The 22,900-nt window shown below is 36.6% G+C and overlaps 1 protein-coding gene across 1 annotated transcript; it reads left to right on the top strand.

Moving 5' to 3' along the window:
* Positions 1–223: 223 nt before the first annotated feature.
* Positions 224–16,029, top strand: GKAP1 (G kinase anchoring protein 1; the record flags this gene model as incomplete). The annotated part of the gene is made up of 11 exons (XM_082013046.1): positions 224–469; positions 3,144–3,287; positions 5,325–5,402; positions 7,005–7,134; positions 8,194–8,216; positions 8,905–9,057; positions 9,457–9,558; positions 11,506–11,569; positions 13,069–13,139; positions 14,022–14,099; positions 15,982–16,029. Exons 1-11 carry the CDS (start codon positions 257–259, stop codon positions 16,027–16,029), a joined length of 1,104 nt encoding a protein of 367 aa, XP_081869172.1. The 5' UTR covers positions 224–256.
* Positions 16,030–22,900: the final 6,871 nt, after the last annotated feature.

Genomic DNA, 22,900 nt, shown 5'->3' with positions numbered 1-22,900 from the left:
AACTGTTGTTTTATAGATTATTCTTGCCTTTTGTAGGTCTTGTTTGAATACTTAAGATAGTACAACTTAGTAAAAGTATAAAGAAATAATACCGAGTTTTGGGTTTGGGGTTGTTTTTAATACTAGTTCTGCAGCTAACAGATACAAATTATTGATTGTTTGGTCAAACACTGTTTTCATTCTTATTTCTGTGCTACTTTCCCAGGAAACCTAATAATTAAAAAGAAGCCAGATCAGTAGAATTTCAGATGTGGCAATGGCATCTACTGTAATCAGTTCAGTTCCTACCACTGCATCTCGTTTTGCTTTACTACAAGTAGAAAGCGATACTGATTCAGAGCCTGGAAAAGGAAGAAGTGGCCGAGGTGCCAGTAAATCTCAGGCTTCAGGGGGAAGATCATCTACAAATGAGAAAAAAAGAAAGAAAAGGAGAAAAAAGAAGGAACAGCAGCAGAGTGAGGCCAATGAGGTAACTGGATTATATTTTCAGCAGTGGGTAAGGTTGTTATCTGATAAATAATTTTTGCTGTCCCTGACAAATAGTTGTTGTGGTTTTTTGTGAAACTGTTGTGGCTTAACATGGCAAGTAACTAAAACAACCACACAGCCATTTGCTCACCTCCAAAGGGTGAGTGGAATGGGGGAGAGAATAATAAAAAAAAAAGTAGAATTCATGGGTTGAGATAATGCCAGTTTAATAGGACAGGGGAAAAAAAAAGTTAATAGTAATTATAAAAGAAAATACAAAACAAATGATGCACAGCACAATTGCTCACCACCTGCTGACTGATGCCCAGTTAGTCTCCGAGCCCCAAGCACCTCCCCAGCCAACTCCCCCAGTTTCTATACTGAGCATGGCATCATATGGTATGGAAGACCCCTTTGGCCAGCCTGGCTCAGCTGTCCTGGCTGTCTGCCCCACCTCAGCTTCTCGTGCACTCTGGCTGGCATGAGAAGCTGAACAGTCCTTGACTTGGCAACAACTAAAAACATCCATATATTATCAATGTTATTTTCATCCCAAATCCAAACTACAGCACTATACGAGCTATCAGGAAGAAAATAACTCTTTCCCAGACGAAACCAGGACAGAAACAAATGCTACTTAGTCACAGAGACTGCATCTTTTTCTTTGCCTTGTTAAGAATTATTTATAGAAAAGTAGGATATTCCCTACTATACAAGTTGAAAAATGAGAATAAATTGCTAGTTTTTACTTTTTTGACAGCACCACTTGAATAATTAATTTCTAATGACGGGAATTACTTTTCTAAAAAGTGATTGCTAGGAAACAACTTGTTTTCAGAGGTTTTTATGTGGTCAGTTCTAGTTGCCTGCTTGGACAGCATGTTAAAATTCAAAGGTGCTTTCAAGTTGTTTTTTTTTTTTTCTTTTTAGGAGCTAGTTAGACCTACCTGCTCTGTCTGAAGAGCTTTAAAATATGTTTCCTTAAGTTGTAATTTTCAGTTTTATCCATCACTTCAGCCCCCTAATAAATCCAGAGCCTTTTGTTTTGTTTTGTTTCTTTCTGTGAATTGGGGAGCAGAGTGAAGAACAATGGTGATTTTCTGACATTGGGATTCTTAAACCTCAGATGAAATGGAAATTAAGTGAGACTGAAAGAATTGTTCCAAGATTCTGGGAACTGGAATTCTAGATTGCTGTGTCTGGTGACTGGTCTGAGATAATATTTTTGCCTGAAACTGTACACATCTCTTATCGAATTTACTATGTAAAACAAACAAACCTCCCGAAACCTTCTTTTTTCTTTCAGTATCTATTAAACTTAGAATCTTTTAAATTTTAGTAGTTGCAGTAATCCTAAGTGATTTTTTTCAGTTTTGATGCTGTTCTTATTATATTGAAGATTAAGTTTTCAATAAGGATACCCTGATGTTTCTTTATGCCTGCCTTAACACCATCAAAAATTTTAACACTATCAAAATAATTGTATGTATGCATATGCATTGCATACATCTACAGAAATTCATTTGCATGGAGATGACACTTATTCCTGTGACGGCAGAGAGGGAAGGAAGGGCTGACTCATTTTCTTCACCCCAGCATGTACCATGTCTATGGCAACACTCCATTGAAACTGTAAATCAGAACGGTCTGCACCAGTGTTCTTGCCAGCACTGTAATCTGAAGGAGGAAGCAGGGGTTGTAGTACTGGTTCAGGCAACAAGACAGTAGCAAAGCAAAAGGCAGTATGTCAAGGGACTGTTTAGAGCAGAAGGAAAAGAATTCTGAGGTATCTGCAATGGTTGCCTGATTTTAAGTAACGTAAGGTAAGCTGCCATTGTAAGAAGGAGTCATGACACTCGATAAACACACATTAAGGAGAACACTGTTACTGTACTTTGTTCCTCTTTGTTTCATCTTTTGATAATACCTTCTTTCTCACCTCCAGGAGCCTTTATGTTAAGGAAATGCCTGTCTCTAAATTGATAGTAGATTGTATTGGTGCCTTTATTTTCACTCCAAGTAAGGACCAGAGTGTCAGTTATGTTTAACCTTGAGCAGTGAATGTGTTTGAGCTGCCAAATTTGCAGGTTACTTGTTCACTATCCAATTTTATAATTGTGTATGGTATTTTTAAGATGGCACTGTTGCATCCGTATGGTGCAGAGATTGAAAATAATTCTTATTGCAGGTTCTTAAAATGTGACCAACTTTAGATTGTTGACAAACTGTGAGGACTTATCTACGTTGTTCTTTTACTACCTGAACCCATAGTTCCTCTGTGTGCCGATGCCAAATCTGTGTATACCACCTTTCCTTTGTCATCATATTTAATTTGGGTCAGGTGTGAGCACACAGCAGTATGTGATCCAGCATGAAATTTGTTGGGCACAGTTATCTCTTCAGATTTGTTGAAAGTATTTTCAGATGGCAAAATGTATTTACTTTTTCATTGGTTTATGTTATGTGGCTGTGGTGTTTCTGAGCCACAGTTTTCCGTAGTTTTGCATTACAGTGTGTACCATAAATGATTAAACAAAAATGTATCCCAAACTACAGAGTAGGGTAAAGCATATGCACATCTATTTGCACGTGTCTGAATGCCTTTTTAGTCCATTAATACTGTTTCTGTATACTTGCCAATGTTTTGATTGATTTAAAAAATAACTGTTTTTCAGCTCAGAAACCTTGCTTTTAAAAAGATTCCTCAGAAATCCTCACATGGAGGCTGTCTATCTCAGCATGAACAAAAACTTCATACTACAATGCAGAAGGACTCTCAGGAAGAAAATTGGCAAGAGTGGAGACAAAGAGATGAGCAGGTACAGCTTACTGTATTTAGTTATCTTTGACTTTCCTGAACTATGTTACGCCATGAAATTAAATCTCATGGATAGAGAGAGATGGGTGGAGAGGAAGCAACAAAATACTGTCACATAGAAAGAAAGGTTTCAGCGGAAATTCAGGCCACATCTTCTGTGGAATATAGTTTAGAGCCAGCATATGCTGCTTTTTGCACACCTCATAGCTGGGCTGTGGATACTGGAGTATGGTAAGAGACAACAAGTAGAAGTACTGCCATGGAAGGATGGTGAAGTGCCGTGGTGAGAGCAAAGCTGGAGATGTTTTGGTGGAGCAATATGTGGATATACAGTATTGATCCATAGTAAACCAGGCTCAGTAAGTTCTGTTAGGCATGAAATAAATAGTTCCTTTCTAGGTAACAAAGAACACTTGAACTCTTGAGTGCTGACTGTCCTTCAGTACTCCAGGGTAGTCCTATTATTGTTGTAAAGGAAAAGAGAGAGAAGCCATGCTTATGTTGGTGTGGTATGCGTTAAAGGAAGAACCAGTTAAACCATCTCAAAGCCCACAATAGCACCACTCTTAAAATTAGCAAGAGATGGTAATTACAACCCACAGGGGGTCCCTGTAGTAGGAAGAAAAGGTAAGGTATTCTTTTGAAATGAAGATAAGAAGTGTTGGAAGCTCTCATGTTTTAGCCCTAGCCGGCAACTAAGCACCACACCAGGTCAAGATAAAGACAGTTTAATAGGTAAAGCAAAAGCCGCGCACACAAGCAAAGCAAAGCAAGGAATTCATTCATCACTTCCCATGGGCAGGCAGGTGTTCAGCCATCTCCAGGAAAGCAGGGCTCCATCATGCGTAACGGTTACTTGGGAAGGCAAATGCCATAACTCCGAACATCCCCTGCTTTCTTCTTCCCCCAGCATTGTATGCTGAGCATGACGTCATATGGTATGGAATATCCCGTTGTTCAGTTGGGGACAGCTGTCTCAACTTCTTGTGCACCCCCAGCCTACTCACTGGCAGGCCAGCATGAGAAGCTGAACACCTCTTGACTGCTTATCAACAACTAAAAACATCAGTATATTATCAACATTATTTTCATCCCAAATTCAGACCACAGCACTATACCAGCTATCAGGAAGTAACTATCCCAGCTGAAAGCAAGACAGAGTTTACCTTATTTTTGTGTGTTGATTGTTCTCTTTTTGTACAACTTAATCTTGGTTAACCTTCCTGTAAACAGTAACATAGGTTTTTAGCTGTTAGATTTAGATTATCCACTGCAACTGTAGCATCTATACCCTCTAGGTAAATCTTTTATTTGGGTTCCATTGAACTGTTGCTGGTACTGGTCTTCTCAGTTCAATCCTTCAACCTTCTATGCAGCAAGAGCTGGACTTTACTGCATTCCTCTGTTTTCCTAAAACACAAGGAAAAAAGAGATAATCTCATCCTTCATTCCTGTTATGTTGTTTCTAGTTCTTTTTCTTAATAGCTCACACCTAGAAAGGTCCAAATTTTCTTTCCATCTCCCAAGAAGACTTACATACTTCCTTTTCTCAGAAATGAAAGATAAAACATCTTGAAATAATTCAGGTTTTCTCAGTTCTGCTCTCCTTGTAAGAAAAAAATAAAGCGTGCTTAACCTAATCTTCTCTATGCAATGGATGAGCGCTTAGACTTTCTGGAGGTCTACAATGACAATTTTCATCCTTTAACATCACCTGGTTTTCATGTTTTGGATTGAAAAATTATTTTAAAGAAATCTCATGTAAACAAATCATCAACAACTGTATTACATAAAGATGTGCACAAATTATTGTGTACTTACATCCATCTCAAAGTTTCCTGAAGCAAGATATCTCATTACTTATGGTACAAAAAGGTATATTAGCTGTTAGTAATGCCATATGTCAGTGAAACTTAGGTTTTTGGCAATTGTAGTAATATGTGTATCGAAACTTAAATTTCAGTGTGGTCTTAGAGGTTTTGTCTGCTTTTTTTTTAACAACTTAGTCACATGAAATACATTAATTCTGTTTCTTCAGCTGACATCTGAAATGTTTGAAGCTGATCTCGAAAAAGCATTGCTGCTAAGCAAACTGGAATATGAAGAGCACAAAAAGGTATTTGCAGGATTCATCCTAATGTAAAAGCTGTACAAGTTTTTTGAATTGTAAAAATACAGCAAAAAAACTCCTAAAAGTACCATTTTCTTCATCTAAGTTGTTTGCTTACACTGTTCAGATGCTTAAGAGTTCAGAGAAATACTGGATTTGAAAGAAACCATATATAGTAGTATTAGGTGGTTTTGTTTTGGTTGGGTGGGTTTTTTAATTGACCTGTAAAGGTGGAAATCTAGTTTCACTTTTTTCAATTTTGTGGCATATAAATGCACTGAAATTTTTTAATAGTACAACAAGGGATCCTGACCTTCCTCAGAAAAAATCCAGCACACTTGAAGAGTAAGAGAAACAAAGCACTGACTCCTTCTTAGGCCTTAAAGTAGTAGTTATATTTGAATTGTTTGCAGTTTTGCTAACATCTTACCTCTGTTTGAGTTTAAATATTTTATTCTAATAAGCTGTGTATGTTTTCTCAGCTGGTCAGTGTTCTTATGGAACACTGCAGAATTGTTCTGAACAAGTACGCTTAGATGAAAACTTTACTTCTAACAGGAAGTTGCTTCTTATTTGCAATAAATCAGGAGCCAATGAAATGTTATTAAAATATGTAAATTTAAATATAATTATGCATCATAAAGAAATAAGAATTGCACATGCACTTTTATGCAAATGTCTCTGTGCAATACTTTGGTTTTTTGAGGGGGAGAGTACCATAGTTCTTGGAAACCAAGAATAAAATTTTAAATTACATAATAAAAGTTCTTTTTAAAAATGAAGACAATCTTCTGGCATAGTAACATAGCATCGCTTGTAGACTTTTTGAGAATTACCTCTGAATAATTTAAAATATATACTGTATATTCAAAATACACAGTACATGAACATGCTGAACAAATCTTGTTTCTATGGAAAGAAAAGCATTCCTTTTCCATCTTTGCTCTCTATATAACAATTTTTTCTTAAGATTTTTTAACATTTAAGATTATTTTAAATCTTAATTAAAATACTTAATTAGTATTTAAGATTATTTTTAACAACTGGGACATTGATAGTTTGCTAGGAATGTTAATGTAGATGTGTGGGGAGGTGGGACTCAGGTTCAAACAGCTGTTTTGTACCAGGCTGTCTAATTTCAATCAGCGTAAGGACAGTTGGTAGAGCATTGCTGCACGCTAATAGCTCTCCGACTTCTATTGAATGAGAAAGCATATTTTGAGAATAAAAAGAAAGTACAGTAGACATCTGTTTTTTAAAAAAAGTACTAACCTGCATTGTGTAGCACTTCGCCTTCCTGCGTTTGACTACTATATATTCTCAGTTTATGTGTTTCTGGATAAAATTTAATGTAGGTGATTGAGGAAGTATTAGGTTGATAGTTCATTTGCTGTTTAGTGAAGAGCAATGCTCTACTTCAGAGAACAGAATCGATGCTTAATTGCTAATATATCCTGCACTATGTAAACCAATCTGGAGCCTGCAAATTACTGTTCAGGCTAAAATCTCCTTTGGTACATTATCACTATTTTTTTACTTGTATAAAGCTTCAGGAAAAAATATTTGGGTATTGAAGAAAATTATACCAGTGGGACTTTATTCTTCTAGGAGTATGAAAACGTTGAAAATACTTCACCTCAGTCAAAGTCTGTGAATAAGAAAGAGAAAAAGAACCAGCAAGGAAAAGACAAACCTCTCACTGTGTCTCTGAAAGACTTTCAGTCAGACAGTAACATAGGTATGCCTTATCATACCATAATGAGCTGTTCTACTTAGAATTTTCATAGTGTGTGTGCTAACAGCAAAATGCCCTTCTGTCTGTTCATTAATACTGTGTTTAAACAAAAACGAAATGAGTTGCAGTCAGTGTGTCATACTGAATCTAAAAGCTAAGTATTCATTATATAATAATGAGCTAATTAGATTAGCAGGAAAAAAAGAAGAGGTTAAGGAAAACGTGGTTTCATGTGGTATCCCTGGGGTGGGTGGTGAACACAAAACACTTTTACTGTGACTTTTTTTTTTTTAAATCTAAGTGAGGGTTTTTTTGTTTTACTAAGTTTGCAGTCCTCAGGCAACTGAGTTTGTTTCCTGGGTAACAGCAAGTCATTGTTTGCCTTTCTTCATGATACTGGCTTTTATTAAGATGAGTAAATATTGAAATAACTTACATATGCTCATTATATGTGTTATATTTATATGTTTAAAATTCCTTCATCTGTGTCCATAGAGCAGAGATTCTGAATTTTAGTGAAGAAATCAAGGTAGACACTAGAAAAGGAAGAAAGTAATTTGTTTCCTAAGGTTTTTCTTTTAAGGATGTTTTAAACTAAATCTCCAAAATTTATTAAACACATTATTTCCAAATATCTGAATAGAGGAAAAACATTGAAAGCACAGCAATCTGGAAGGCATGGAAGGCATTCAGGTATACAGTGAGATATGTGCTAAAAAAGCCTAATAAAAAGAAACAAACCAACAAATTCCTTAAGTGTCTGAACCAAAGACATTGCCTTCCACTGAAGCAAACGAATATGGGATGCTGTTTTTCATTAAATAGTCTGCAAGATCTGGGAGAGATGCAAATATAGGGCTTGAGGTAAAACGTAGTTTATAATCTTGGCTTCTAATGCTTTAGCAATGACATTTTTTTATTGTGTCTTTGAGAGGAGAGTTAATGTTGAAGAATGCCAAGAGATGGGTTTTACTCCCCACTTTTCAAAATGGCTTGTTTCAATATGCAGCTGTACAAGATTTGAGTGCTTTATTGATGTAATTTTTTTTCTATTCTTTTCAGATAACCTTGCTAAAAAACATGAGGTAAGTCTTATTCAAACTAGTTTAATAAAAAAATGACACCAAACTCTTATGTTAAGAAGGTAATTATTTTCGCACTTTCAGTAGTGACAATCAATTATACATTCTGAAAACTGACTGATTTCTATTTGGAAAATTTTTACAGATGCAGATTTAATCAAGGTGTATGGCTGCAGTTCTTGTATCTTGAGAACTTAGTTTTGGCTTTCTTAGAATTATCTCTTGCTTCTTTAGTTTTCAAGTAGTCTTTGATGCAACTTGCAGATTTAAAAGCATGTTAAAAATAAAAGTGGTAGTACAAAAAAGAAGCAAATTAGGTAAGAAAGTACTGTGATGCTACTATGCTGTGGCGCAGCCCACAAATACTAAAACTCTTACAGGGAAGAATATTTAGTAGAGAAATAAAACATAAATTAGTTTAGTCATAAAGCAAAATTATTAAATTCCAACTTCATGCTTTTGTGTAATCTCATAATCAGCTAAATGTTAGCTCTTAATTAATTTCTAGGCTCTTGAATTGGTATCATATTCTATAGGTGGAAGTCACAATATTCTCAGGATGTACAACATAAAACAGTATCTGGATTTAATGTTTTTCCATGACTTAAGCTATTTTTTAAACATGTTAATTTCTAGCTCAATATTAACTTATATGTAAAGGAAGATACCTTATAATACTTATTTTTGACAGGAACTGAACTCTTCCCAGTCTTCATTGCATGATGGAGGATTTTTCAACAGGCTGGAAGATGATGTTCACAGAATACTTGAAAGAGAGAAAAGGAGAGAAAAGCTCACTGATTACAGTGAAATGGATAACTGCATATCTCATGAACACAACCAGGCATGTAAAACAGCAGTCATTCTGAAGTGAAGAAGTTTGCCTAATGAAGCTTATTCAGTGATCAGAAGGGAGCACCTGAGTAGAAGAAAGCACAAATCAAAAGCATGATAATCTTAAAGAATTAAAAAACCCACAACACTGTAATATTTTTATCTCTCTGAAGAGGTATTTAAATGACTTATTTTTTTTAGCACGAAACACTTGAGATTGAAATAATTTTTGCTCCACAGAAAATGCCAATATTTATTACTGCATTTCTTATCCTTTTGGTATCTATGCACATATACCTCTTTTGTTTTGATTAAAAATTCTCTTCTCTGACAAGCAAATAAGTTGCCTTTCCCAAGAATTGAATTCACATGACTAAATTATTAAGAAGTGATGTTTTCTTGCTTATAGGAGAATGTTTTGAAAGATGGCAAAACAGAACGACTAAAGCTTGAGCTTGAAAAGAAAGATGCAGAAATTGAGCAACTGAAAAATACAATAACTCAGTGGGAGGTATGTAGTTGATAATACCTTCAAACAGTAGACAAAATTTAACATTTTTATACATTTGAAACAAAGTATTTATTAAAATGTGACCAAGCTGTAGAAATGCTTCAGACTGGCCACAGATGACGTATTTACAGAGCAAGTCCTTCAGCACGACATGAAGCAGTCTTTCTTGGTAAGTTAAGCATCCTAAAAATAATCAAAGAATCAAGACAAAGCATCCAGAAATAAACTTCGTCTCTGGCATATCAGTCATTACTTGTTTTCTAGTATTGCTGTTTTCATGGTCAGAAAAATAAAGATGTAATTTAAGACTAGGCAATATCTTGAGCAATCTGATCTGTCTTGGAAGTTAGCTCTGCTTTGAGCGGGAAGTTGGACTTTCTTGGGTCTTTTCCAACCTATTTATTTTTTAAAGTCTACTCAGCTTTTCTTGCATTTAAGAACTACATATTGTAGGCATTTTTTGTAGATTCAGTCCAATATTTGAAGTGGCTAAAGAAACCAGCAAATATTTTGTCAGGTTTAAGAGAAGTTCCTCTAAAGCCGCGGTGTAAGAAGAATGAAGTCCTGTGTTTTGTTATATGTCTTCCTATTACATCCAAGTGAAATTGGAAATCAAACTCACCATATGCTAAAACACACCAGGAAAGAAAGATTTGCTCATTAATAATTGCATGGTATTGCTATATACTGGAGTAGCTAGGGAAAATGTCTCTTCCTATTCTCAGTCCATGTTAGCATTGTCTGCATAGTATCTAGGGCAAGAAGGGCAAAATTTCCATGAGGAAATGGCATTGTAACAAAGTATAGTAAAGCACCATAGAATTATTTTACATTATTTTACTACTATCTTTGGTCATTGCTTAAGGTAGACTGAGCAGGTTGCCAGATTGGGAGTTTTCTGATGCTTCAAAGAAGTATTTTTACTTGTGGTAATAAAAACATGAACTTTATTAACAGCTGTTTTCACTGTGTATTAAAGTTGGAATCCCCAGGTGAAATTCTAAAGAAAAAAATCATTCTTATTTACCACTATCAGCACTTGATCACATTGGTGAGGTGATGGACGATGAGACAGCTGTTTAATTTTATGAACTTGTCCAGAGACCTTAATACAGTTTTAGATGGCCATGAAGGGTCTGGTTTAAATGTAAGTTAATTATCCTCAAGGACTGGTGTGATACTAGAAGTGGAAGATAGTAGCTTCTTTATTACAAAAAAAGTACGTCTGAAATTAAACTTGTTTCAAGAGCCTACAAGAGCGAACTGTATGAGAGACTTGCGACAGGAAAAATAAGTTTACAGCTAAGATACATGGCTAGAACTGCCATTGCTGGCATGGAAAAGACTAACTTATGAGTAAAGTGTAGTGATACCAGATAGATTGAAAAACCAGGAAAAATAGGTTCTTGAGTAGTAAATTGTAAAGAATTGAAAAGGAAAGAAACCATAATGTAATAACAATAACTGCTGAATAAAATAAGCTATAGAGCAGTGGGGTCTTGTCCTGCTTGCCAAGCAATATGGCAAACAATTATCTAGAAAGTACATTACAATTGTTGTAATTTTTCAGGGGAGAAACTACAAAGCCCTTGATGCAACAGGCCACTATACTTCAAGCAGACCTGAATGGTGGTTCCTGCACTATCAATGCACTGACATAACATTCTTATTTTAACTTGCTCTAAGCTTTGTGCTTGCCTTTTTTGCTCAACTCTCAAGTTATTAATCCACTTCTCCTGTCATGTATTCCTTACTTTGGCTGTGGTTTATTTAATTAAGACATATATGATCTTAAAGGTCTCTTCCAACCTAAATTATTCTATGATTAGATTCTCTGCAGAAGTTATCATTTTAAACTCTATGTCTGACTGTTAGTCATACTTATTTTATAGAATACTTTTTTATTTAGTAGGGCATACATGTAATAATTCAATCTCTTTAATACAGGCGAAGTATAAAGAAGTGAAAGCAAGAAATGCACAGCTTCTGAAGATGATGCAAGAAGGTGAAAGTAAGTAAGAGTTTTACCAGAAAATTTCAATATTCTTTTTAAAACATGGAAGAACTTTCACAGCAGCTTTTAAAAAATGACTGAGTAACAGGTATAAAGAACTAAGAAGGTATTAATTTGCAGCAACTCCAGTGAACTACAGAATTTGGTGGGCCACACAGTACTGCATTTCTGTTATTATATAATGAAATAATCAGTTGCATGTTGAGGTCATTCTTTGAAATATAAACCGTTCAAGTTACATTTTAGGTACAATGATTCTTCAAGCTAGACTTTCTTTTGCTAGTGACAGCGATCTGTTCTGTACTGATCTCATAATATCTGTTTAGACACACTTGAGGAAACTGTTCAGTTCTTGCATCTTTGTAAGCTGTGCTTTGAACTGTTGGAAACTTCATTCTACACCTAAGCAAGTCTTTTGCCACACAATGAATGGGGATAGCTAAACCACAGGATTATAAATACAACTGTGTCCTAATCTTCTTCTGTTACAACACTATTCAGAGTTTTTATGATTCAGAGTTTGTTGGCAAAGTTGGGGGGGGGAATGCTATATATACACTTACATATATGTAAATATCCTAGTGTCTTTATACTTATGCATAGTTATCCTTTAATATTCCTAATCTTGTTTGATGAAGTTGTTTGAGGCTATGAAGCTAGCCTCACTAATTTTGTTACAAATTTGCTTTTGCTCTTCAATTTCTTAATTTAGCTCTTGAATATAGTGTCTTCAGCTAAAAAAGAGCTCAATTTTTTTCTTTAAAGTATGTTTACAAAAACTATGCCTAAGCTAGTTTAGATATTCATAATGTGATTGAGCCTCACAAATTTTAACCTGGAACTTTATTACTTCAGGTCAGTGTCTGAGCCAAGATGAAATATTTTCATCTTGAGAGGAAAGAGGTAAAGTTCTGAAGGTTTTTTCTTTGTGCAGTAGTAACATACTATAAAACAAGCAATTTTGTGTTTTTCTACAGAGTATTCTGTATTTTAGAGAGAAGAAAGTTCATGGCAGAACTGAGCCTTGAAAAAAATTCATTTCTTCATATTGAGAATTTTAAGTTATCCACAGATATTTCATAGACACCCGCTAAACAGTTTAAACATCACCACATCTGAGTAATTAGAAGTTTCCATAGCTATGACTGAGCTTGGATGTGAAATTTATGATCCCAAAACCTTGATCCATTGCTAATACTCAGTTTTCTGATGGACTTTGTTCACAACTGGTATCTCTAGAATCAATGCTGCTTACAGGGTTAAGTGTGGGGTAAGTAGTGCAAGGTTGGGCTTTAATCTCCAGAACTTTTCAAGCTGCTCCTAATGGCACTGGTAGCTAATGGTTGGTTTTGCTTTACCACATCTATTGCTCTCTTAGTGAAGACAGCATTATTTAGAGGTAACAAAATAGTGAAGTAAAGTGATGTCACAGTGCTGTTGCAGACAAAGACCTGTAAATCTAAAAAGATCCTCATACTGTGTCTGTCTCTCTCTAGTGAAAGACAAAGCAGAAATACTCCTACAGGTTGATGAATCTCAAATTATCAAAAATGAATTGACTGTACAGGTAAGCAAGGATTTCTAAATGTAAAAGTTCATGGGTATTTCAAAGTTGCTATTTATTTAAGGCAGTGATAGAGGCAGGGAGGGAAGAAGCTGAAACAAAAACTTTTTGGAAGCAAATTTCATCCTTAGCCCTTCACTATGTGTGTTCGACCACATGTATTATGTAGATCTCCAGTATGATTCACTTAGAACTGTTTCTGGAAAGACAGCAGACCTCACCATGCCTGAAATGATTTCACCCTGAGCATCATCTTAGGAATGTCATTCTCTGGTGAACCAAGCTAGGAAGCTCAGAAAGGTGCTTCAGAAGATGGTTCTTTCCTGGGTGGTTTGGTGGTGGTGTTTTCTTGGGATTTCTTTTATTTCTAGTCTCAAGTTTACAAACACAAATGAGCTACAAATGACTTACGACATGTCAGTTAGCAAGTCAGTGTAGTAGAGAGCATGCAAGACTTTTCTATTTAGTTTTTGATCTGCAGCAACTGTTAGTTCTAAGCCCTTGACTTGTCCAAACATCTTGCATATAACACAGTACTATTTTTTGAGGGAGATGTAACAAGCTTATCTGTGTTGCATAATGCTACATCAGTTAAGTGTTTTATGGAATAAACTAATGCCGAAACCAAAAGTTGGAAGACTTTCTAACTTTATAGCTTTTCTACATCATTATACAGGTAAACCAGTAAAAGTTGCTTGGGAAATAAGTCATTAAAGAATATTTTACTTGTATTTTCAGTTTATGTACAGTGCTAGTGGTAGTCACTCTTGAACTCAGCATTTATTACCTGCTTGTTCAACACAGTACTAATGGAGAACAACACTGACTTGATAAACTCACAGATGTTAAGAATATTTTATAAATTCATATTCTGCATGCTTTTAGGTAACTATACTTCATGCTGCATTAGAGCAAGAAAGATCCAAAGTGAAACTACTGCAGGCAGAATTAACAAAATATCAGGTACTGTTATTTTCTGTGTTTGTAAATTTACCTGTTCTCGATGTAGCTGAGCCTATCATGAGGTAACATGCTCTGAACTGACCTATTAGCTCTAATTTTTCCAGTTAAAAAAAAATACAGTTCATATTGTAGGGAAAAAAACAGTAGCAAACCTAAAGCACAGTTCTGGCAAGTTGAAGTCTACCACCTGTTCTGTACTTTAAAACTTCTTGAAGCATGCTGGTCAATAAACATACTCCAAGCAACAAGTTAGTTTGATTGTGTAAGTCTAACTGTGTGTAACTGGACTAACTGTAGATTTCATGGCTTTTTTTGTCACATTCTTTCTTTGGTTCTGTATCTTAGTTCTGTCTCTAACCAAGTCTTTGTAGGAGATTCACAGCAAGTTGTGTCAAAATATGAGTGATAAGATCAGTGTCTTGCTGACTGTGCATATGCTGTTTTGTTCAACTTGGCTGTTAATGCAACTCATGTTAGTGAATTTCAGTTAATTTTTGCATAAGTAGTATGCTGTTTAACATTCTGACTTTTTTTGAAGCGTGACAGTATTTGCAAATAAAGATTTGTACTTGTGCATAACTTGACACATTTTGGGGTTGTTTTGCTTGTTTGTTTCCGTGGGTTTTCTGTTTGTTTTGACTGTGACCTTTTGCATAGGTTTACAAGGAGAGCCTGTAGTATATAATGGGAGCTTCTAAGGTAGCCATGTAGTCTTTGGCAAGCTATCCTATTTCAAGTTGCAACACAATGTGTTGGAATACTATCATTTTGGGAAAACTGGCTCACTAAGACATAATTACTCTTTCTTAAGCAACACATCTTTTCTGATTACATTAAATGCTTTGGCTAGAAGCAAGTTCCTTCTTAAAATTGTCTTGCATTAGTTGACAAATGTATATGCTTGTTCAGTCTGTTACAGACAAGCAGAACATTCACACCACTAACTGAAACTAAAGTAAATCTCCTGTCAAATTCACTCATTCACGTCACTGTTCTGACTTACAACTTCAGTCTTTCCATTTGTTTTCCCCTCCCATCCATGCCTTTGATAATGTTAAGTATTTTTCTCTGTAAATAGAATTTTTTGAATAAGATAAATTTTGAGTAAGATACATTTATCTTGTGGTTAGCTGTAATAAACAGGATTAAAAGAACAACAGTATAAATTTTTTTTACAAAAAATGGTTTTTGTTATATGCTTAGTAATTACTGCAAAATCACCTATTCTGATGCTATTTTTCCTCTGCCCTCGCCAGTCTAATATGCTTTTATCTTTTCACATCTTGCCGTATTTCTTGCTTACTTCATCACCCTGGATTTTTTTGTTTTGCTGGTTGGGTTTACCTTTTTAAATTTTTTGTGTGTGTGCTTTGTTTTAGGAGACCCATCTTATCTGCCTTGCACGGATTGTTGTTTCTGCTTTTATTATTCTCTCCTGTAATCTTGCAGGCCGACCAGGACAACCCTTCCTATATTGCTACTTTTTGTGGTGTTGTCTTTGATGACGAGGCCCACTTTTTTATGGAATACCACTTTGAAACATACGAATGTATTTTTAAAAAAAGTAACAAAAATCTATGGATTAAAAAAAAAAAACCACCAACAACAAAAAGCAATAAACCAGTGTGGTTTTATCCTTAGATGTTAATATCTCAGTTATGTACCCCATAAATGCCTTGACTGTTTTAATCTACATAACAATATTTTGTGTTCAGATGAGTTTGTGTCCCCTAATACTTGTATAATTTAACAAAAGTATGCAACTTAACTCCTGAGGTTTTTTCTTGTTAATTTATACTACTTTAATACCCAAAACAACTGCAGATATAAAGTGTCATGTCTAATATATTAACTCAGCATTTGTTTTAATTCTTTCTTACAGAGCGGGAAAAAAGGGAAAAGGCACTCAGAATCTGACCAGTGCAGGTGATGTCCTCTGCCACGAGATTCAGAGCAAAAAGCCGTCAAAGCTTTCTTCAGGGTTTTGCAGAAGTTTATATATTTCTTGTACAACTGCTCATCTATGCAGTTTTTGAAGAAAAAATAACAATTACTAGTTTGTTTAACAGTCTGATTTGTTGCACTTTCTGCTACAGAAAAGTTAGAAAACTACTATTCCAGCAGAGCTGAAACTAACTGTAATGCCATTAGTTTTTCATCATTCAATAAAATTTACTCTTACATTTCTATGTTAGAATTCTTGCTTTCACAGAATTTCTCAATTAAGAAGACTTCATTTAATGTCTGTCAAAATCCAAATGCGTTAATATGCAAGTGGTCAAGGTTTCACCAAGTCAAAACTGAAAATGGGACAGCTCATGCAAAAGCATCTTGCTGTTGCTGAACACAGATGTGTTTTAAAAAAAAAATAAAGTCAACAGGCATTATTTCCTCTCGCTGTATATGACATTATAAGGTTCAACAAGGCCAAGTGCAGGGACCTGCACCTGGGTTGGGGCAATCCCTGGTATCAATACAGGCTGGGGTGTGAAGGGATGGAGACCAGCCCTGCCGAGAAGGACTTGGAAGGACTGGTGGATGAAAAGCTGGACATGAGTCAGCAATGTGCACTTGCAGCCCAGAAGGCCAACCATATCCTGGGCTGCATCAAGAGAAGCATGGCCACCAGGTCAAGAGAGGTGATTCTGCCCCTCTACTCCACTGTGGTGAGACCCCACCTGGAGTCCTGCATCTAGCTCTGGAGCCCTCAGCATAGGAAAGACATGGAAGGCTTCAGAAGAAGAGGAGGGCCATGACAATGATCAGAGGGCTTGAACACACCTCCTGTGACAAAGGGCTGGGAGAGTTGGGGTTTGTACTTGTTTTGGCTGACATAGAGCTAATTTTCTTCATAGTAGCTAGTACGGGGCTGAGTTTTGGATTTGTGCTGAAAACAGCGTTGGTAACACAGAGATGTTTTTGTTATTGCTGAGCAGTGCTTAGACAGAGTCAAGACCTTTTCCACTTCTCACCCCACCCCACCAGCGAGTAGGCTGGGGGTTTGCAAGAACTTGGGAAGGGACACAGCTGGGACAGCTGACCCCAACTGACCAGAGGGATATTTCATACCATATGATGTCATGCTCAGCATAAAATGCTGTGGGAAGAAGGAGGAAGGGCTGGACATTCGGAATGATGGCGTTTGTCTTCCCAAGTAACCATTAGGCATGCTGGAGCCCTGCTTTCCTGGAGATGGCAGAACACCTGCCTGCCTATGGGAAGTAGTGAATGAATTCCTTGTTTTTCTTTGCTTATTAATCTGTCTTTATCTGAACCCATGAGTTTTCTCACTTGTACTCTTCTGATTCTCTTCCCCCATCCCACCAGGGGGGAATTAGGAAGCAGCTGTGTGGGGCTTAGTTGCTGGCTGGGGTTAAACTACGACAGGGTTGTTCAGCCTGGAGAAGACAAGGCTCTGGGGAGACCCTGTTGCAGCCTCAGTATACAAAGGGAGCTTACAAGAAAGAGACTTTTTACCAGGGCCAGTAGTGACAGGACAAGGTGCAATGGTTTTAAACTGAAAGAACCATAGAATCATTTACGTTGGAAAAGACCCTTAAGATCAAGTACAACTGTTAACCTAGCACTGCCAAGTCCACCACTGAAGTAGGTCCCTAAGCACCACATCTACATGTCTTTTAAATACCTCCAGAAATGGTGACTTGACCACTTCCCTAGGCAACCTGTTCCAATGCTTGACAACCCTTGCAGTGAACAAATTTTTCCTACTAATCTAAATCTCCCCTGGCACAACTTTAGGCCATTTCCTCTTATCCTATCACTAATTACTTGGGGCCAACACCCACCTCACCACAACCCCCTTTCAGGTAGTTGTAGAGAGCAGTAAGGTCTCCCCTCAGCCTCCTCTTCTCCAGACCGAACAACCCCAGTTCTCTCAGACGCTCCTCATAAGACTTGTGCTCCAGACCCCTCACCAGCTTTGTTGCCCTTCTCTGGACACGCTCCAGCAACTCAATGTCTTTCTTGGAGTGCAGGGCCCATAAACACAGTATTCAAGGCGCGGCCTCACCAGTGCTGAGTGGAGGGGGAAGATTTAGGCTGGACATAAGGAATAATTCCTTTATGATGAAGGTGGTGAGACACTGGAACCAGGTTGCCCAGAGGAGTTGTGGATGCCCCATCCCTGGAAGTGTTCAAGGTCAGGTGAGATGGGGCTTTGAGCAACCTGATCTAGTGAAAGATGTCCCTGCCCATGGCAGGGGGGTGGACTCAGATGGTATTTGAAAGGTCCTTTCCGACACAAACTATTCTGTGATTCTATGATTCTATGATCTGTATCCTCGCCATACCTACATGGGTTTCAGCTACGGAATGTGCACCTAGCTTGTAAAAAAAGCCTTCCTACCGGTTAGCTTTGAAAAGCGCCCTGTGTCATTCTGCAGAGTGTGCCTAATAACAAAGAGTTCCTCCTGTGCTAAGAGGCAAAGCTCATGCATACTTCCGTCCCATGTTAACTGTCAGTGAATTCAATATAGCTATAAAAGTGCAGAACTGTTTGTGCAGCACTGAATGCAGTACTAAATCCTGAGATCTTACTTATTTTGGGATAGCTGTTGAAGTGAAACATTACAGAAGTAGGAGCTGGCTGACTAGAAGCCGATGAGAAAAATCTCTGTCATTTACCTGGGCAATCAGCAGAGAGCACAGGAGTTGGAGGGAAAGAATCAGAGAAGTAACTAAGGAGGAGACAAAGCGAAATGCCTGTAGATCTAAAAGTAGAAGACTTTAAAGTGAGTCATCTTTTGAACACACTGTAGCACTAAGCAATTTCCAAAGCCAAATATGTGTGAAGACAGGACTTCACTGGGGGGCAGGAGAAGAAAGCAGGACAAAAGGGCTTATCAATAAAGGTAGTAAGAATCTGTAAAGCTCTTACAGTTAGCAGTGACTTCTGAAAACTAATACCATGAAGATCCTAACAGTGGAATAAGACTTTTCTTGGAAACTAAGACGTTGTAGTTAATAGTCCATAATTATTCAAATTTTATAATACTGGAAGTCTTATTGCAGCTTCACTGATTTGTTTGTCCTCTTTTTTTTGTTGTTCTGGCCAACTCTTTGAAAATAATTTCCAAATACTACATCCTCAGGATGGACCAATACCACTTTTTCAGAACTGTGAACCCTGTCACCACACATAACTGCAACAACTTACCCTAACAGATAAAACACGACTGGGTGGAACCAACAATCTCACTTGTTAATAGTCCAATTCAAACAAAAAAAACTTTGTTTTGGGATGTGGTATGTTTTTTCATTATCTGCTGCCCCACAGGAAGTATTTACCAGAACAAGACCAAGACTTTTTTCTAATCAAATCAGTGGTGCCTGTAACTTTAAGATGTGACTTCCTTTTCCAACATATTTGTATTTATAAGCAATTTCAAGTTAGGAAACCCAGAATATATATCTTTTCCCAAAATATAATCAGTCTGTTTCAAGGTGTCATTAAATTGCTAGATTATATTTAGAGAGAATAATTCAAAGTTCTATTGCTTCAGCTGTCTAGAAGCCAAACCCTAAAAAACTGACTATCTGCTATCCTGTAAATTTGTCTTCCTCTAAGTTTTAATTTTCCCATCTGTCCCAATTTGACATAGGGTTTTTTGTTTTGTTTTGTTTTCTTTCAGAACTGTCAGCAAAATCTCCCTCCCCACCCAAACACTGTAGAACTATCTTGTGCTCTTGAGTTTGACATAAATGAAAATTAGTTCGTTTAACACTTGCTGATTAACAACAGAAGGAATTCCATTAAAATGAAACAGAAGTTGTATTCTAAAAGTGCATGTTCACATCCTCATAAAAAGCTCATTCTGCTTCTAAGTGCTAAAAAATAGACACATATTTCTAATTTGGGCAGTGCTGAATACAGTTCTCATTGTTCAACACAACTCCTTTCTCTGTTCACCACTTGGTCTGTTAGCTGGTCCAGTAAGAATTACACAGAAATTCTTCTGTCAGCTGATTTGTTCTCCACTATGTCACTCTTACTTGTAAATTTTTGTATGACTCTTGAAAAAAACATAAATTGCATTTTCCCACATCTAGTTCCTTTTACATTTGTAATAACTGAATGTTCATAAAGACAAAGCTTTTTTTATAGTTCTTGCAGCCTGTTTCAGGGGATGTTTTCTTCTGAAAATTCAGCAATTGTCTTGCTATTACTCTACCACAATGAGTCATGTTAGACTATGAGTGTACATAACTTGGCTATAGCCAGTTTTGGCATTCTTCTGATTTCCCGTACAAATCTTCCAACAGTATACTGTATCTATCCCAGCTGCTTTGAAATAACCTGTAAATTGTACATGTAATGACACAATACATTCTTTTTTTAAATAAATTTTTATTACAAAAATAAAAATAAAATATCATCAGAATCTCATAACCAAAGGTGAGGTGAGAAAGCCAGAAAAAACAGAAGGAAGAGAAAAAGTCTCCTATATACTGAAAATTAGAAAGAGTTTAGACTGCATAGGTTCTGTACTACCTTTAGAATAGGCAGTTAAAACAATACTACAGCTACAAGTTTCCCATGCTGACATTAGGAATACTAATGAATTTTGGGGGGAAAAAAATCTGAAATGAGGGAAACTGAGGTGTCTTTGCCCAAAGAAATTAAAAGCTCCATGTAGCAGAGGTTAGGGAGACCCAGGGGCTGTTGGAAAGACCAAAGCACAGGGTACATGCTGGAGAAAAAAAGCACTGGGATGGATATGACTAAAATCAACTACAAAACTTTAAATATAATTTTTTGAATCAAAACAACAAAAGTAAGTAGGCATAGGGCTTAAGTAGAGGAATACAACTGGAAAATATCTATTAACTGATCAGGACAATAAAACCACTAACTTTTTTTCTAGAATTCTGAGTATGTGATGGTAGCTAAGAACCAGCAGTCACAGTTCAGCAGCTCAGGGCTCTATTCCTGTCTAAAGCTACTTTTATGAAGATCTTTAGTGTCTTCCAAAAAGTAAAGCAAACACCACTGAAAGTGACACAACAGCATTTAATTTATCAGAATTACTGATGAGCTGACAAGGATGTTGCCCTCTGGTTCAGATCTAACAAGGCATTGTGCTTGTGGTTTGCAGTACTAAAGGCAGAGTACCACACAGCGAGCCCCGTATCCACAGCAGAAGAGAATTGCTGTCCATCCGGCTACACTTCAGCATGCAGCTTTTTTTAATTTAACCCCTCTAACTGTGTCTAAAACAAGAGTTCTAACCTTTGTTCTGGCAAATCAGGAATGGGAAACAAGCTATAGAGTATTTTTTTAAGGTCATATGAAAGTAGAAGTATATACTCTTCCCTTATACGTTATAAGAATAAATCACAGGTGTGTGTGTTATGTTTTGGTTTTAATATTCAGAAATACACGGAATATTACGTGTAGTTTATAGCAAAACTTTGGAAATCTTGCATGTAAGTTCCACTGTCATTAGACCACCTGACAACTTGTCTAGAATTTAAAATTGCATCACTAACTTCAGGTAAAACATTAAACTGAGTTTAGCCAAACTGGTTCAAGACCTTTTACTGATATTCTTAATTTGGTTCAACTCAACTTGAGCCAGTGTTTTAATTTTGATGCAAAATATTGTCTGGCCACTGCAAGTTCATTTTCAGTTTGTTTGTTTGTTTGTTTGTTTCAAGCCAATTTAGGTGATGCTGCCTTGGTTTAAATCAACTACCTATGGAAAAAATACCAAATTGAAGATGTTTAGTCAGAGTTGGGAACTAAGCTGAACTTCTGTAGTAAATACCATAACCATGGGTGAGGAAAATGGAGTGGCATAAAAATTAAGCTGCTCTCTCTAATAAACATTCTGAATTATATTATTTAGGTTCAGAAATTACTGAAGAAAAGTTGCACAGGATGGTTGTAGAAAGGGGAAATAAAAGCACAGCTGGAAGGAAGTGGGAAAGAAAAGAAAAAGCAAGAGGAAAGAAACAAGTGTTTAAAAACCCATCAGCCTAAGGATTCCTCTTGGCTTAATTAAGAACTTTCGATAGCTTCCAAGTTATTTTCTATGAATTTTTAGTATCCTTGTCCCGTATAAATAATATACATCAGTAAGTAACACTAATGATTATTCCTCTAACTTGTAATTCTCTGCTAATTATAACCCATTAGCAGTTATGCTACTCCAGTACAAACTCTACTTAAATGCATAAGCTATATCTATAAACTAAGAACAGCCTGGGATGAGGAACATCTCCTCGCACTTTAATCTGCCTGAAATCACTGCTTGATTGCAGGGCAAAATGTTACTTCATAATGTCGTACACTCTGCCAGTCGATAGGACAATGTAGTACTGGCATGTGTTGAAGTGCTCCACTGCATCAGAATTCAACACCTTGTAGAGCTGCGACTAATGTGGAATAGGAACAAACGTGACCAAGGGAATGGTCATTATTTTTATCTGCAACAAACAAAAGCTCTAGGATGGGCAAAACCTGGAATTGCCTTCAGGCAGTCTTTGGTATTTCTATTTTAAAACCTCTGAGCAGGTTTTATATTCCTTTAGGATAAAATTTAGAGGGTTGGAGCAGATCATGTTGTATTATACTTGATTTAGTATCAGCTGAACCAGTTTGTGTAGAGCTTCTGACAGGCTACCCCAACACCAGCCCAAGCCAGCACATCATCTAGTGAGTCAGGCTGCTGTGGGAAACACCAATTCTTATTAAAGCAAAAGGAAGAAAGGGCATTTGACTCCAGAATTTGAAGCCACACATACATTTTACACTGAAACAGGAATGAGTAGTCATATTG

This window comes from Phaethon aethereus, assembly GCF_964289735.1.
Source record: "Phaethon aethereus genome assembly, chromosome: Z".
Classification (NCBI taxonomy): Eukaryota; Metazoa; Chordata; class Aves; order Phaethontiformes; family Phaethontidae; genus Phaethon; species Phaethon aethereus.
The sequence above is the reverse complement of the archived record's forward strand: the minus strand, read 5'-3'. Positions and strand labels throughout refer to the sequence as shown.